General features: G+C 56.9%; 1 protein-coding gene across 2 annotated transcripts in view; it reads left to right on the forward strand.

Annotated features, from left to right (window-relative positions):
- Positions 1-13,522, forward strand: part of CAPZB (capping actin protein of muscle Z-line subunit beta) — a 130,891-nt gene extending 117,369 nt beyond the window's left edge. Inside the window, exons 7-9 of one of the 2 annotated variants that reach the window (XM_064493987.1) lie at positions 7,395-7,460; positions 8,314-8,390; positions 9,814-12,652. In XM_064493987.1, the coding sequence (XP_064350057.1) occupies positions 7,395-7,460; positions 8,314-8,390; positions 9,814-9,916 (246 nt within the window). In that variant the 3' untranslated portion in view covers positions 9,917-12,652. The other variant, XM_031464229.2, reaches the window with a different exon arrangement.
- The last annotated feature ends 4,062 nt before the right edge of the window (positions 13,523-17,584 follow it).

The following is a 17,584-nucleotide window of genomic DNA, read 5'->3' on the forward strand; positions in this document are numbered from 1 at the left end:
GATGAGTGGCTGTCCTCAGCGCACCGGGCCGGGCCGCGGGCCTGTTTGGATTGCCTGTGCTCTTGGGCTTTAATGAGGAAATTCATGCTCTGTCATCATCCTAACGGCCGGTCACATAACTCATCTGAGGTACATTAAAGCTGGGGCTGGTTTCCAATGTAAGTAACTATAAAAGGAGGGGCTGGGAAGCAATGAGGGTGACAAATCTAAGTTAATGATGCGTAGCTTCTGCGCAAACAGGGGAAATGAGAGTTGCGGGTTGAGCTCTGTGTCCCAGATGAGCCTTGGGAAAATGTCTGTGGTTGTCTTGGATGGGAGGCGAAGGGGTTCCAGGAAAGTTGAGCAAATCAGTGATAAAGAGCAAACACATGTGGTTGTGAGGACCGTCTCCTTTGATTGGGTTGTGAACAAGATGGAGCTGTCACTCGCGTTTAACAGGTCAGTAAGCTGTTCAGTAGCTTGCCCATGGCGACTTATCTAAGTAACAGGCAGAGCCAGGATTTGAACCCACATTTGTCTGCCTAGAGAAAAAGAAAGCTACGTTCTACCACACTGCAGTCTTTGGTCTTAATCTGTCGCCTGTGCCTGGCGTTCAGCAGATGCTCATAAACATTTACACAGAATTGCACTGAGCAGTCAGCGGGGTGTAGACAGGGACAGGTGCCCAGGGACATTCCTTGGGCAGCCCCTCCTCCTCCAGCAGCCAGTGTGGGTGGCTGCAGTGGACCAGTGGCCCCAGAAACAGGCACGACGAGTCGGGCCAGAGCCATGGAATCCTGTGGAGAGGGACTTCCTGGCGCATGCTCAGCAGTACCACCCTTTGGTACCCTCTTGCAGGAAACAAGTCAACCACATGAGACGTGTTACCACCGGAGGTAGTGAGAAGGGTTTTAAGACTTTTGGGCAGTCACGTGATCTGATCAGATCTAGTCTTCTGAAGATGGTTCTGCCGACTGGCCTGGAGGACAGGTTGGCAGGAGGCTGTTAGAGTCATCCAGGAGAGGGGTGACCAGGGGTGGATGAGGCAACCCCGGGAGGGCTGGAGGGTCAAGCCTATGGCCAGGTGTCAGTGTTGGAGCTGGTGCCAGCCTCAAGGTAGGAAATAACAAAGAAGGGCAGAGGCCAGAGGAGTAGAGGAGGGACAGGTCGGAGATATCTTGGGGTGGAGTGGCCACAGCTTGAGGTGACCACCAGCATGTGAGGCTGCGGGTCAGAGGCGTCTTCCTCACTCCATTAAGCAGTACTTGCAGTGACCCAGGCCCCCTTGCAGTCCCATGCTCACTCTCGCACATGCACTCCCACTGCACGTATGCTGGGATGGAAGGAACCATCTCACTGGGTCCACAGGGCCAGCTGCCGACCCTGCAGATGTTCCAGGTAGCAGGCTGATGGCTCCCAGCCCTCCAGAGCCTGTCCAGCTCACACAGGCCACCATGCAGCAGCACCAGTCTGGGTCGCCCTTCCCTGGCGTGGCCCCCAGGGTTCCCCCAGTTACGTGTTTCCCATGCCCGTCTTAAAAGGGCTGGGGCTCGGGGGCAGTTCCCTGCAGGGGTCCCTTCCCCGGGCTCTGCCGCATCCTCTACTTTCGTGGTGCAGACAGTTGCAGGGCATGCGAGTGCCTGGGTGGGGAGCTGCCCCCACAGACTTTCTTCACACTGTTGGTAAATTTACTCGAGCCATTTTGTGGACCCCAGCTGTGGAGACACCCCAGCGGACTCAGACCAAGGCGCCCTCACCTCATCTCCTCACTCTGGTCTTTTGTTCTCTGCCACCACCAAAAGATGTCCTTTAGGAAAATGAAGCAGATAAGCATTTGGCAAATCCCCACAGCTGTGGGGCTGGGGGAGGAAAGGTGAGAGGACGCTCATCCTGGCCCCTCGTAGCATTTTTGAGGGGAGGAGGGCGGAAGGTACCCTTTGGCAGATAGCCACCTGGGCCCTGGTGAGAAGGCTGTGGAACAAGTGAAAAATGTTGCAAGCCAAGTACCAACATGTTGAGAAGGAAGCTGCACTGAGAGGTCACTTCTGTGTGACAGCTGGAGGTGTGGGAAAGAGGCAAGACCGCAGATCTCTGGAAAGAGATCCAAGGTTTCCGATCTGGGGCCGGGCCCTGCAGATGTTCATTGGATATTTTTTTTCAGACCCTAAATATTTAGAAACGAAGGTGGAATGTTTTGTGGAGTGGGAAGTTGAGGCCGCTCACTCGCAAGCCGCAAGCCGAGCTCTCTCCCTGCTGAGCAGCGGGCGCCGGCTCGGAGCTTCAAGTGGTGGAACTCCAGCAGGGGCACCTGCTCGCGGTCCTGGCAGGGAAGTCCTCTGACTCGCGCTTGGCAGTTAGGCGAGGCGGTATGATTTAGCAGGGGAAAGAGGCCTGGGGCCTTCCTTCCAGATGTGGGGAACAGAGGGGCCCGGGCCAGACTCGGTGTGGTTTGGGGAGTGCTTTCTCGCTGGGGGCGGGGGGACACAGCCGCAGCCGCAGCCTGCTCCCCTGTGCCCTGAGGTTGCCTGGGTTCAGAAGTGGAGATGCTTCAGCAGCGTGGCTTCTGTAGGGATGGTTTGGTTTGCAAGTCCGGTGACCTTATGTGGAGTGACCCAGTGTCTGATTGAGAAGGAAAGCTGGCGAGACTGCCTCCCTGTGACCATCCCCCACTAGGAAGGTTGGGCAGGAGAGGAACGGAGCAGGGATCTGAGGGAGGGAGGCGGGTGAGACAGGGATGAACACTGCTCGGAATTTCCAAGCCTGGATTGTGGTTTGTCCTTGATTTTTCCGGTAAAGAACGGGGATAAAGTTGAGCAAGGGGAGAAGTCTCATGGAAGAAAACAGGTTTTGGAATCGTCCAGACCTTGTTTCAGATCCTAGCCTAGTCTCTTTCCAGCACTGTGACCTGGACAGACCACTTCCGTTCTCTGAAATTCAGCATTTTCACCATAGAGTTAATAATGCCTATTTGGAAGGATTGTTGTGGAGTAGAAATAAAAAACCATTTTGACGCATGATGTGTGCTCAGTAAATGATAGCTGTCCCTGCTCCGACCACATATCATGCAGGCAGAGACTTTTCCATCTTCTAGAATTTATACAGTTTTAGGCTTGATTAAAATTTTCCTAAGCTGGGCAAACTGAACCTTCCTTGAGAGGCTGTCTGACCACTGTCTTCTGGCTTGACAGCATGTCAAGTCCTGGCCTACAGCCCAGCTCTTACCCAGAGTGACCACGAGGCTGCTGCTGGCTTCTGCGCGAGAGCCAGGACCGGAAGAGTACTGGGAATGGGGCTGCTGTTCAGCCAGGCGCCGTTCTGGGCATTGTGAGTGTATTAGCTCATTGAGTGCGAGGTGCAGGCAAGGAAATGGGGGCCCAGGCAGCCCAGGGTCTCACCCCTGGGCTCCAGAGCAGGAGCCGTGAGCAGGGGCTGGCTTCCTGCAGGGCCCCGCCCTCCAGGCTGTGCTCACTGGAAAATGCCCCACGGCCGGAAGATACTCTGCTTCCCTTTTGAGGGAAACGGCCTGCTTTCTAAACACTTACCTGTGTCCTTGGCATCTCCAGGCTACAGAGAGGAGCAGAGGTGCTTGATGGGGACACGTGGGCTGGGCTCTGACTTCAGACTCGGTTGGAACCACCTCGTGGAACATCTGTGCGACCACAGCACATAAAAATGTTTTCCTCTGGCAGCCAGTTTTATAAGGATGTAATAATATCTGCATTGCAAAAATAGTTCTATTTTTGGCAGGTCAGCATTGCCAGCAAGCTGCCCCTGACCAGGTGTGGAGGGAGTTGACTGGGGTGCAGGAAAGGGGGCCGCGGAAACATGTCGGTGTGCCAGGCCTCTGCCCCCACCCCAGCACCTCTTCTTCCTTCCTTTCCTCCTCCCCCCCACCCCCTGGGCCCTGGTGGGCCTTGGCCTTGGCCTTGGGCTCAGAACCCCTGCCACCAGCTCTGCAGTCCCTTGTGTCCTCCCGGGGGTTCGGCCTTCTCACCCACCCCAGCCCCGCTGCCCAGAACTGTTTTGCCTTTGAGCACGCAGCACGTCCAGCTCTTCCCTTTGTTGGAAGGCAGCTCTTGATTCTGAAGCGGAGACGATACCCCAGAGGTCAGATTGCTGATGTGACTTGACTTACCCTGGTGGCCCTGAGCCCTTTGCCACCAGTCTTGGCCTCACTTTGGGAGGTTGCTGCTCTTTTAAAAATGGAGCCCTCATTGAGCTCAAAGCCTCATTACTTCCCTGGGGTTGCCAGGCCTCTGTGGTCTGCATGGAGCTGGGGATGGGGAGAGACCCATTTGTGGGAGGACATACAGTTCATTTGGGCTAGACACCCAGGTCTCTCCCAGAAGAGCAGCTCTGAGACACCCTCAGGCCAGGCACAGGAGCCTCTTCCCCGTGGTTTGGGGGAAGAATACGTAGTCCAAAGACGCCTTTGAAAAATGGGTAGATAGGTCAGGCACTGTCCCTCCCAGGGAGCGCCCCTAGCCCCGGTTCAGCACGCCTGGGTCTCGTGGCAGCAGGGATTTGCTCAGGGCCCAGGGCAGTCCCGCAGACACCGTGGCTCTGCCCAGGCTGGGGCACCAGTCAGACCTGAAATGGTGAGGAGTGGTTTCACTTTGAAGTTTGCTGCACTCTCGCCTCTGCTGTTTTGTGGGGACCCTTGGAATCTCTGAGGATTGAGACCCCCAGGATCCCTGGACCTGGGATGGCTCAGGGCCTGGTGTTAGGGGCAGAGCAGCTGAATGCTAGCATCTCTCTCCCTGTCTTCCTTTTGGCCAGTCCTCAGCAAAACAGACTTGCCAGAACCACGTGTCTTCATTCTCAGAGATAGTCCCTTGACTTTGCAAGGGCCTCGTGAGGCCTTAGGTTCCAGGCTGTCACTCTACTTCAGGTCCCCCTTGTGGCATCTTGACAAATGGCCACCACATTTCTCCTCAGACACCTCCAGGGCCCTGGGGCTCATTGCTCTCTGAACAGACGGCTGTCACAGACAGCTCTGTTCCCCTCAGCAGTGACGTGGGTCTGCTCCCCCTGCCAGACAGCAGTCCTACAGAGCACAGCCGGGATCTCCTGAGTCTTTCCCTTCCAGCCTGAAACACCTGCCTTCTTTGCTATTTCTTGGGGCCAGGGTGTTCAGATGTTTAAGCAGAAGAACCCCAACTTGTCCCTGGCTCTCTGAAGCCACACTGAACCCAGCCCTGCAGTCCTGTGGCTGGGCTGGGACGGAACAGCGAAGCCTCACCCGGCAGCTTCGTCAAGTGCTGGGGGAGGGAACGTGCCCCTGATCTGGGCACCAGTAATAGCTTCATTGTGGTCCCTAAAGCTGTGAGAACACTGCCCTAGCAGCCACATCACATTCTTACCGAGCTTAAAATCGTCTAAAACCACGAGCCTCTTCTTGGGACTTGTTCCCCATTTTCCCCCTAGAGAGGTTAACGTTTGAGCCGAGGTACCCGGTGTGCGTGTGCCCAGGTGAGCGCACTCAGAACGTGGAGGCAGGAGGAACAGAGGCATCAGAGTCTGATGGTGCTGTCATCTGGGCAGAGCGGTTGACATCTTTAAGCTTCAGTTTCTTTGGATTTAAAGTAGTTATGAAGACTAAACGGAGTGGGGGACTGCCACCTGGGAAGCACTGTGCCCTTAGCTGACTCGTGTCTCCGGGTCCCGCAGTGACCCTCCTGACTGTCTCAACCCTTGATGCTGTTGATAGGGTCCTGTGAACCCTCTCAGCTGTGTCCAGGGCAGGTGGGCCCAGGGCCAGGTAGAGAATCCTGCAGGACGCCCTGGAGGCCACCCTGGGAACACGAGCGGGCATCGTCCAGCTGCGATCCTCAGCCATGGCCACGGGGTCTTAGGTGGGAACCTGCTGGTCATGTGATCTTATGAGAGGCCCCCTGATCCCCCAGGCCAGCATCCCCATCACAAAAGGAAATAAGAGATTCTCATAGCAGAACGTGTTGGTAGCGAGCCCATGCTGGCTCTTGGAGATAATCTGATTTGAAAATGTGCCAACTGGTGGTTTCTTAACAGTCCCATCAAAAATTGTTGTCTGGATCAATGTCAAACGTGTTTAATTTCCAACCCTGATCTTCCTTCTGTTATGAAAGTAGAGTCAGCCTCTGCCCTCCTCCAGCGTTCCAGCACCTCCAAAGTGCGCTGTAACTTTTCAAGGCTGTCTGTGTCACACAATAGGGTTTGTCTGACTCTGGAAGCTTAATCACTTGAGTGACCTGGTGCTGTCCTGCCATCTGCTTGTGCCTCTGTCTCCCCATTAACTGGGTCTGATCTACCTTTCCTGGCCGGAAGATTGTTCTCGCTGATGGATCAGGGAAGTGAAAATAGGTGAGGAGCAGCAGAGGCCTGCATCCTCGGAGCCCACCACGCACCTGCCCTGTTCTTCCGGCTCTGACGGCAGTTAACCTCCCACCTTTGCTCTGCTTTCTTCACTAGTCTGAATTCACTTTGAGCTCTCGCCTTTCTGATCCAGGTCTGATCTTTTCATCCTGTTCCTTGATTACCTATTTCAGCTTCCGTGTTTTGTTTCAATAACTGGTGGTGGGAGCGACGGCGCCACTCAGTTTAGTTACAGCATTTGTTCACGTAGCTCCTCCGTTAGGGGTTTATAAACTCGTGAGGGAAGTAAGCCATAAACATGGGGGGAGTGGGAGAGATCTCGACATCATGACTGGCTGCTCATGTCTGGAGTCAGCGCTGTCTCCCCTCCCTGCCTCCTCCTCTTTCGGTTCTCAGAGTACTGATCACTGGGCCAGAACTGACTCTGCCTCAGACTCGAATCGCTGGGTCTCACCTCCTCTCAAACCTCCTCTGTCCTAACCAGTGGCCTGGATTGAGATTCTGTTGTTCAAGTTCCCCACTGTCACTCAGCCAGCCTCGCAGTCTCACAGTAGCAAGAATGCAGCCTCTGAAGTAAGGACGGCTTTGACCCGGGTTCTGCCATTGCTACCTGCGTGACCTTGGGTGGGTCGCCCCATCTCTCTGAGCCTCCTGTCTGACAGCAGGGTTGTTGGTCCCTGCCTCTGTAGCTGCCGGTACAGGAGCACTGGAGGCACGTTGGAGGCTCACCTGTGACATCAAGCCCCAAACCTGGGGTGGGACAGCCTAAGCCTGGCAAGGGTGGGTGGTCACCTGTCCCCTCCCTGCTGTGGGCTTGTGGGGGTGGGGAGGGGGGTTGTGCGCCACCAAGGACAGAGGTAAGAGACTCTCCCCTGGAAATGGGGATTCCACATGGCCACAGGCTGGACTGTTCGTGACCTAAAACACGAGTCATTTGGTTCCCCCACTGGAAAAGAGGCCACGTGCCCCCACTGCTGGCCCTAGGCCTGCCAGCACGAGTCACAGGCCTGTGCCATTGCCCGGCTCTCTCTGACTCAGAGGAACGTTTCTGTCTCTTGCAGATGGAGAAAGATGAAACCGTGAGCGACTGCTCCCCGCACATAGCCAACATCGGGCGCCTGGTAGAGGTGAGCAGGCCTCCCGGGCTCTCTGGGCTCCGAGTCACTCCCACAGTGTGGGACCTTTCTCCCTGAAGCCTGTTTGCGGGCTGGCTGGCTTCCCTGCTTTCTTCCACCCTGCAGCAGCCAGCAGCACGTTTCTCGTTTTTGACCCCAGCCTCGTGTTTTCTGAGGCTTCTGACCTGGGTGCAAGCAGGGCTCAGCTCCAAAGGCACCCCCTTTGCCGCCCCCCCAACACATGCTCTCAGAAGACTCAGCTCCCGGAGCGGGAGGGGTTTGGCACAGCAGTGGAGTGCATGCTTAGCAGGCATGAGGTCCTGGGTTCAATCCCCAGTGCCTCTATTAAATAAATAAATCAATACCCCTAATTAGCCTCCTCCCCAAAACAAACAAAAAATAACTTAAAAAAAAAAAAAAAAGACTCCTCTTGGAAAGTCGTGAGCCCCATTCCGCTGGGTGCAGGTGGAGACCTGAGCTCAAAAAAGCTTGAAAAGCAGATGTGGGGATGCCAGTAGGCTCTGCCGTAGCCTTCCCCTCACCCCACCTGAAGGAGGGGCTGCCCTCCAGCTTCACAGAATTGTCCACAGTCAGTGAGGGGCTGAGGGGTGGTGGTTTGGGTTAGCCCGGCTCCCAGCCACGGTCAGCGTTGGCCACCAGCACCTGGGTTGGCTTCCTCGGTGCCCAGGGCTGGAGAACAGGTGTCAGAGCGCAAGTTAGAGGCCCCCTCGCCGGCTTTGGCGCAGGCTTGTGTCCCCCCTCTGTGGTCACAGCGGGCACTGCAGGGTGCGGGGAGGGAGGCGGGAGGGTGTGGGCCTCGGAACTCCTAACTGTTGCCAGCAGTCTGACTGACCTCCCTTCCCAGGACATGGAAAATAAAATCAGAAGTACGCTGAATGAGATCTACTTTGGAAAAACAAAGGACATCGTCAATGGGCTGAGGTAATGCACCCCAAAGCACAGGTTTTGGAACCAGAAAGATGTGGAATGGGTCACTGCTTAATAGCGCTATGGCCTTGGGTCTCAGTTTCCTTGTCTGTAAAACAGAGCTAAAGTGTCCACCCTATAGGGCCGTTACTGCAGACTTTGAAAGGTAAGGCCCTACGCACACAGTTTGCACTCAGCATAGAGGCTGGTTCCTACCACCTTTTTTATTTCCCAGGGCATGTTCACCCAACAGTATTGGTGCCCTCATCCCAGCAGTTGCCTCCTCTCAGTCCCCCAGCCTTTTGAGTCCCACCTACAGAATCTGCCCAGCCCTTTTGGCTCTGAGGCCCGAAGTTGCCGCTAGACCAGACCCTCCAGATGCCTGGGGGAGGCATGCCAGCGGCCTCCTGGTTGGCTGCGTTTTGCGGCAGCAGGGTGTATCCCACAGAGAGAGCTCCCCAGGCCGCTGTTTTCTGGAGAGGCGCTGGCCGCTGCTGCCCCTCCCCACCTGTCTTGTGCCCTCAGTTCTGGCCCAGGTGAAGGCTGAGGGTGTCAGGGGCTCACTGGGTCCTCAGGGTTGTGGTGGGCAGAGCCGGTGGCCAGAGCCCCTCCAGGGACGTCAGAGGCTGCTGTGGAGTGAACCCCAGGCCTGGAGTCAGGAGGCTGGCATCTCCTGCAGGCTCTGTCCCCCTGAGCTGTGTGGCTCCTCCCCATGTCCCTTTGCCCGTCAGGGAGTGGGGCTCCTGAGGGGAGTGGGTGAGATGGAATCTGTGTCTGCAGCCCCACATCCTGCGTGAGTCCAGGGGTTCACGCTCTGCCCTTGGCTTCCAGCCCTCTAGCCCCACTCTGTGGGCAGCTCTCTTCTTTTGGGCCAAAAAGAGAGGCAGAAAGCAGCTCCAGGGGCTGCCCTGGCTTGTGAATTTGGTCAGGAGACAGATGTTTAGCCTCCCACTCATACAATTGGAAGAGTGGGGTCCCTCATCAGCTTCCTGATTTCCACCCTGCCTGTGGGGCACTTGGTCTGGCCCCTGGTGGGTGTGAGCCCCTCCCCTTCCCTCCCTGCAACGTTACTCTCCTCTGCCTGTTGAGCCTGGGGCCTCATAAGTCATCTCTGTCCGGAGCTTCTTAGCCTGGGACCCCTGCACCATCGACGCCAGACGCACCCACCCACCTGCACGGTCCTTGAGGCTCTAAGACTAGAGGGAACTGCACAGAGCCCGCGGTGGGTGGTTTGAGCCCTTGAAAACCGTGACCACCGCTCAGGAGAGCTCCAGGGCCACGACCTCCACACTGCCACCCCCAAGCGGCTGTGGCCTTGGTGACACGCCCCTCTTCTGCCTGTGTATCCCCTGTACTTCCTCCCAACTGCTGCCCTACCCTGTGCTCCTGGGCCCGCGTCCTCCCCTCCTGCTGCACTCACTCTGCACACTCTCTGTAGATCTGTTGACGTTATCCCCGACAACCCCAAGTTTCAGCAGCTGCAGAGGGAGCTTTCCCAAGTGCTGACGCAGCGCCAGATCCACATCCAGCCTGATAATTAAGCCGCTCCAGGTACCCTGCCTGCGAGGCGTGCGCGCCCGCCCACTAAACAGGACTCACCAACCCGCCGACACCGCCCGACCACTTACACCCCACTAACCCTGTGTCTCCCGGCTGCCAGCAGCCACGTTAACGTGTAGATTCGCCCCACGTAACATGGACCCGTATCACGCGTGTGTGTGTGTGCGCGCTTTGCACTCTGGGCTGGGGCGGTGTGAGGCAGGTGGGCGGTTTGGGCTTCTGCTCCTGAAGAAGCCCAGTCCAGGGGATGCCTTTGCCTCCCCATCAAAGCCGCTCGTCTGCCTGCTCTGATGGCCCTGCCTTCCGCTCCGCCCGCGGCTTTGGGGCAGCCTCTGAATCTGCTGTAGACGGGGCCTTGCCAGCTCTTCCACCAAGGACCCCAGAAGCCAAATAAGCCCCCTTCTCAGTGGGAGAGGGTCTGTTAGGGGCCAAGGACCCCGCAGACCCGTTGCCTCTGGAGCTGCTGGGACCAGCATAACCCTCCGCCCCTAACGAGCTGCAGCTGTCCTCTTAGATGCCTGACGCTGCCGGAAAGGAGAGCAGTCTTGCTTGTTGACAGTGGCTGAGAACCGTGACTTGAGCTTGTGACAAATGCAGATGTGTGAAAGCAGCCAGCATCCCGGAGCGGAGGAGGCAAACTGGTTTTTACAGAAGGGGTTTGGGAACCGGGCCGGGCAGTGCTGTGGAGCCCAGGGTTGGGGGCTTTCCCCAGGCCCCAGGGGCTGGACTCAGAGGCCCCGACCTGGAAGAGGCTCCGTGGAGTTTTGGGGGCCGTGGGTAGAGGGGCACTTATGTAACCAGGCGGGGTGCTCTTCTGCATCCTGGGATTTCAGCACAGTCTTGTCAGCATGTGCCAACCTCAGGCCCCAGGCATCTGTCAGCCTCTGGCCTCGTTCTGGGACAGTCACACTCCCATCACAGCATTGAGAAACCCCTTCTGTAAGGTGTTCCACGTGGTGCAGTTTTCTCCCCAGCCCCTCAGCTTTTAGGGTGGGTCTAGAATCTTTTGGATCCCTTGCCTGGGCCAGTCCCATGTCCACCCACTGGAGGCTTTCTGACAGAGACCCTGCCCCCGCCCCTCCCCCCCAGCAGTGGGCAGCCCGGCACCTGCTGTCCAGAATGGGTCCTCCCTCCTGCTGCCTGGCAGTGACTTCCCCGAGCTCTGTCCCCTCAACAAGTGTCCTGCTCCTCATACCTCCAGCTGTTCCAAGCCTAACGTCCGTCCCTTACCTGGTTCTAACTCTGGACATTTCTCCTTTGGGGGCTGGGGGGGCCCCGCTAGCCTGGTGTGCTCCTTCCCAGAAGAGCGACACCCCTACGGGCCAGAGCTGTGTGGGCTGCCTCTGCCCACTGCGTCCTCCCGCTGGGCATGGTAACCTCCCATGGGGAGCTTTCCAGTGGTGGTCTTCTGGTGGTTGGAGCCTGAGGGCCACCGGGGCTGGGGTCTGACCCTTCCTTCGGCCTCCACAGAGCAGGGTAGATCCTCAGAAATGTGGATTTCAGCAGTCTCAGCCAAAAACGTCTGCATTTCTCCTGGGAGTTTTTCACTTGCACACAGGCTCTTTCTTGTCTCTGCCACCTCTTTGCCGTTTCCAGGGTCCTTCCCGTGATGTTTCTAGGACTCAGCAGCCAGAATTCCCCTTGGGATTCTTCCGTTTCTCCCAGGTCCTGCTTCATTGTACTTCACTCACAGTCGGCAAAGGGGGCTGCTTTTTGGTCCTTCCTTCCTGCTCTTTTTCTCGGTCAGTGCGTATCAAGCGTGATTTCGAAGGAGCAGACTGTCCACTGCATTCCTGAGAGGCAGCCTCCCAATCTTTCTTTCCACTGCTTTGAAACTCTTGGAAAATTTAGAAATAGTTTAATATGTTCTTGGTTAACCCACACATTGGGTACTTCAACCAAGTTATCATTCAGATAATTGCCGAGGCATCTCTCTGAGCCTCAGTTTCCTCATCTGTAGATTGGGAATGATGCTCAGACCCCTCCAGGATGCTTGTGAGAGTTAAATGTGTGTGTGAAGCACTTTGTAAATTGTACAGCCTTTACAAAGCTTAGTTGTGCACTTTGTCGAACCCGACGTAAGTGAACATTTCCCCTCAGATCCAGGATTGGATGGCAGCGACTCCGGGCCCTAACCCCAGCCCTGTGCTGCCCCTTGAAGTTGCGGCTGAGGGATTTCCTTGGCCAAGATGGTGCCTCACAGCAGAAGCATGAACGTGCTTGCCATCCAGGTGCCATTCAGGCCATGAACACAGTGGGCTCAGATGTCCAAGGGGCTGAGGACCAGCATTGCACCCGCCTGCACTTGGGGGAGCAGCGAGTCCCCTGCTGGGCAGGGGAGAGGTCAAGGGGAAGGTTTGTGGCGGGGTCCTCGTGGCCCAGAGTCCTTACCTCTCGGCCCCCGGCCTGAGTCCACCGCTGGTCTGAAGCCCAGAAGGTCTTTGCTACGTCCTGCTTGGAAGCCACTTCTGGTCCAGGCTGATGTTAGGACCTGTGCCCAGAGGAGTGGGCTAGGGTTCTGGTGGCCAGGTCACCCCAGCCTGGTGCAGAGGTGGCCTCCCCTGTGGTGCCCGGTGAGGTGCTGAGGGCCCGGCCTCGGGCTCCAGGCCCCTCCATGTCCTGTCGGCCGAGCTCCTGGAGCAGGTGGGGGCTGCATGGTGGCCCTCAGCCCCTCGCTGCCGCCCTCTTCTGTTCTACCTGCTAATGACAATTCTTCTCCTCCCTGGCAGGTCTGTGCAGACTTTTGCAGACAAATCAAAACAAGAAGCTCTTAAGAACGACCTGGTGGAGGCTTTGAAGAGAAAGCAGCAGTGTTAAGCCTCTGCCTCCCACTAACCGGACACGCCGTGCGCTCGTTAGATTCCTTTCTTAGAAACTCGTTTTCTGCTCCCTGCCCTCGTCCCCTCCCTCCCGACAGGCCACGTAACGACTTGCATCACCACCGCACAGCGCCATCTCTCCCTGAGAATAAACCCGATAAACACCCTTCTTGTCTCTGAGGCCTACTTCCCACCACATTTTGCTATCAAAACTCTCGATATTTCCATAGAGACCGTGTTTTTTTGTTTGCCCCGGCCCCCTGTCTCCCCACCACCCCTCGTTTATAGGCATAAAATACACTGTCTGTCTGCCTTCCTTCCCTCCCACCTTTTTGTTACATTGGTGTAAAAAATGTAAAACAAAAAAATTTTATGAAATAACTGTGGTGTGTGAAAGATAGAAGAAAAACTGGAAATCTGATTCCACGTGTGTTTGGGAGTTGCTTGGGGTTGGGGTTGGGAGGGACAGGGGACAGCTCTGGGAGGAAGGAGAGGTGGCCCTCAACGTCGTCCCGCCAGCCTGGCCCCTGTCCTGCGGAGACCACACGGTGGGGGCGCGGGGCGCGGGGACCTGCGGACCGTCCTGCTCTTCTGGCCAGGTGCTTTTCTGTCAATTTTTATGGAATGCAAAAGGATTTTTTGTTTTATTTTGTTTTTTTGTAAAGCTTAAAAAAATCTACATCTTATACTTGAGCTTCCATACTTAAAAAAAAAAAAGGAAAAAAAAGAACAAAAAAAAATAAATAAAAAGAAACTGGGACGCAGTTAGCCCTGGCCTCGTGTTCTTTATCACTGCCTCACTTCCCAAGCTTGTGTGGGCTCGGCAGGGTGTTGAGCAGAGGAAGTGGGGGCCTGCATGGTGACTGAGGAGGACGGAAGGGGCCCTTGCAGGATGCCCGTACTCTGAAGAGCTGGGGCCACTTGAATTCGCTTCAGGGTTGATGAGGTGGGGGCTGCTCCCGGGCCCCTTGTGTCTTCTCGGCAAACACCTGCTGTGCGCAGGCAGGTCCCCGTGTGTCCAGAGACTTTTGCACGGCCCTCGGGGATGGAAGGAAACGCCTGGGACCCCACAGATCTGCCGTCCTGGTTTCTGGGCTGATACCAGGGTGTCTGGCCGGGCATCTGGGCCCACACCTTGGCTAAGCCCCTCTGGGTTGAGGTCCCTGGATCCCTGTCTCCTTGGTCCCAGCTTCTGTCTGCTTGATCTGATGAGAAAGTTCGCAGATGGGGCATGTCTCTGTTGAGTGTGAAGTACCCCAGATGTAGACAGGGAAACAGAGAGGTCCCTGTGCTCAGTGCCTTCCAGCACCAGGTGAAGGAGATGCGGCTGCTGGGCAGGGGAAGGCTGGAGCCCATCTTCACCCCCACCCGGGGATCCTGGGCAGGGGGCCCAGAGCCCGTGTCCACATGTGTGCAATGGAAGTGACATCCTCATGGGATTGCAGTGGGACAGGGCCTGGCATGAACACGAGGCCCTTTTTATGATGTAGTCAATCATGTGACCAGAAGTAACGCCCGAAAGCCGAAGTGACTGACACTTGCGAGCCTGGTCTTACTCTTCCTTCTAGAATCTTGCACGGGAGCCATCGCTGCTCATTTTCTGGTGCGAAGTCAGGCGGTGAGACGCGGGATAGTGGGCTCTGAGACCAGGTTTCCTCTGAGGGGCAGCCGGAAGCAAGTGGCAGAAGTGTGTGTAGCCTGGCACCCCCTGCTGGTCCTTCTTCTGCTCCTACTAAGGCGAGCACCTTGGGGACCAGCAGGCCCGAACGCCCCTAAGACAGGACAGCAGGCTGAGGAAATTGCACGAAGGAGCCCTGGAGGGTTGACTGGCCCTAGATTGAGGGCTCCTTGAGGGACAGTATTTCAAGCTTTCACTTCACTCATTCGTTTGCCAAACATTTATTGAGCACCTACTGTGTACTGGGGACACAGTGGTGAACAAGATGTCTACTGCCTGGAGGGGGTGGGGAAGTATTTACTAACCACAGTCTTTACTGAGCCCTTGCCTGTGCTGGGTGCAGAGCTACAGGTGGGTGGCTGTCGCCTCAGGGTTGTCACAGGCTGGGGGACTGATACACAGTTATCAGTTGAGTCGAGTTGGTCCACAGCGAAAGGCAATGCTAACACTAACCCATCAGTTAGCGCTTGGTCATATGGCACCTGCTGTTTCCCAGGGCCCCATCCTTCTGCTCTTGAGGAAAAAGCCAAGTGTCTCCAGAGGTGGGTGAAGACGGGCGAGTGGGGCTTTGCCCCTTCCTCAGCTGCCGGGACTGAAGGCCATGTCCAAACCATGGTTTCGAAAGATCCCAAGTTCCGTAAGTAACCAAGGGGACCCTCGGTGGGAGGGCTGGAGCCCAGGCGCTAAGGATGGGGCTGTGGGCCATTCCTTCTTTGTAGGAGATGCCACCTGCCTGCCCCTTGACCCTGCCCCAGGATCTGGGGAGCCCCAGGCATTTCCACAGATGGCATCTCAATAATAGCTAAAATGTAAGCCACCAAGGCAGAGATCTTTGGAAGTGACTGGGCCAGTCTCCTGCTCCGCGTCAGTGTCCTGCAGGAGAAACCCTCCTGGACCAGTTACCAGGGCAACTGGTAAGTGCAGGGCCACTTTGGGGCCAAGTCTGGGCCTGAAACCAAAGTGCAGAACTTGGCTGGGCCCACGCTACAGTGTCTTGTCCCTTCAGGCCATGCCTAGAGGCGAGGCCCCAACCACCCCTTCCCTGCAGCCAGCAGGAGAAAGGCACCCACCCACCTGGGACCCTTCACCTCAGGGACCCACCAGCTGGCGAGTGTGGCCCAGTCAGGCCAGTGGAACCTGCTGATCCGTCAGGCACCTCTGCTCTTTGGGAGGAACCAGGGGAGGATCTCGGTACCGAGGGACACACTGATGAGCCTTTACCCAGCACAGCGAGCCCACAAGTCTACTTTGTTCAGCCACAGAGACGGCCTCCATCAGACAGGGCCTCCGTGGGGCATAGGCCATGCTTCCCCCATCAGACTGGGTGCTTCCCAAGGAGGAAGGATCCACAGCTCTCAGCAGACTGGGTGGTGCCCGTGAACAAGAGCGATCACCCCACAGACTGGGCATTCCCCAGAAGGATTATGTCACCCCCACCAGATGAGGGATCCCCCGGGCCGGGGCTGTGATACCTCATTCTTCCCCACCCAGCTCCAGCTCAGGCCCGCACTTGGATTCATGCTGCCAGGCCGAGCCCCCAGGTCTTCAGGCTGGGCGGGCACTGAGCCAGGTCATAGCCCTGGGTGGAGCCAGAATCTGGTTCTGAACCAGGCCCGGGCCGGAGCCAGCACGAACCTGGGCCCCCAGGGTACCATCCACTGGGACAAGGCCAGAGGCTCGTGGGAGGGGCTGCTCAGGACAGCGGGAAGGGAGCCTGGGCTGTCCCCAAAGGCAAGGGTGAGGCTAGATGGCACCCGGCCTGAAGTCCAGGACTGCAGCCAAGGGTGGAGGCAGGGAGGAGACTTGGAGGGCCCCTGAGCCCTGCCAGCCCTGCCACGGCCCTGTAGTTGAGGGACCCGATGTGCATCCAACATCTGCCACTCCTAGCTGGGGGGCTTTGGGCAAGTGGCCTAATTCCTCAGAGTCTGATTTCCCACCTGTATAATGGCCACAATGACTGTGCCTACCGCAGAGGGGATAGTGAGGACCGAATGAGGGCACAGCCCAGCCCTGCACACAGCAAGTGCTCAATAAATGTCAGCTGCATGCCAGGTGACACACAGGGCTCTGCAGGCCTGGGTCTCCCCACACCCCAATTCCTTCCTCCTCCTCCTCCAACTAAACCCTGTCACCTGCTGTGAGCGCTGGCCCCGCCCCCACCACCTTGTCCTCACATCAGCCCCACCTTGGAAGCAGCCCTGACTCCCATCTCCGGGCCTTGGCACACCCTTCCCTTTCCCAGATGCCCTTCCCTCTCCCTCAAGATTGGGCTCCAGGAGCCCTCCTCCATGAAGCCTTCCCTGGTTGAGTGCTCATTCCTACAGCACTTTGTACCTTCTGGTCAGAGTCCTTCCCATGAGAGCCCTGAAACTGTCTCCCCATCCCAGATGCCCAGCATATTGTGGTCCAGGGTGGGTGGACAGACGGGCTGAGTTTGGTAAATATTTGTGACATCAAACTGGGCCATGGCGCCCCCTTGTGGCAGAGGCTGCAGCCCCGTGGCCAGGCTCCCTTCTCTGGGGCTGGTAGAGAAGATTCTAAAGGAGGTTCACGCTGAGGCTCAGCCTTCACCCGCACCCGGCACCACCCACCCTGATGGCTCGTGGGACCCGTTGGGCCTGGGGCGGGGTGTGTGGGGGCAGGAGCAGGTCAGCACGGAGGGGAGCTGGCCCTCCTGTCCTGGCCACCCACGGGGTTGTGGCCAAGAAGAAAATGAACTCCAGAGAGGGTCTAGGAGACAAACTGAGGTCAGGGCACAGGAGCTAGAGCTTGGGGCTAAGCCCAGCCCTCCTCTCCAGCCTTCCCACCTGCAACACTCTCATTGGTTACCCTCTGCTCCTTCTACCATGTTACCTCCTCCAGGAAGGCCTCCCTGGTCTCTAGGGAGAGCTGGTTGTCCCTCTCCTCCAACTAAAAACTATCAAAGCTAACCTTCATTGAGCTCTTACTGCATGCCAGACTTTGGGGCTATCCTCCGTAATGACACCATTTTATTTAATCCTCAGAAGAACGTATGAAGCAGCAACACTGTTAACCCATTGCACAGATGAGTAACAGAGGCACAGAAAAGCTAAGATGCAGAACCAAGATCGGAACCTTAACTGTTCTGCTTCATGCTGAGCACCGTGGTGCAGGGACCCTGTTGGAGTGTC

This window comes from Camelus dromedarius, chromosome 14 (genome assembly GCF_036321535.1).
Source record: "Camelus dromedarius isolate mCamDro1 chromosome 14, mCamDro1.pat, whole genome shotgun sequence".
Classification (NCBI taxonomy): Eukaryota; Metazoa; Chordata; class Mammalia; order Artiodactyla; family Camelidae; genus Camelus; species Camelus dromedarius.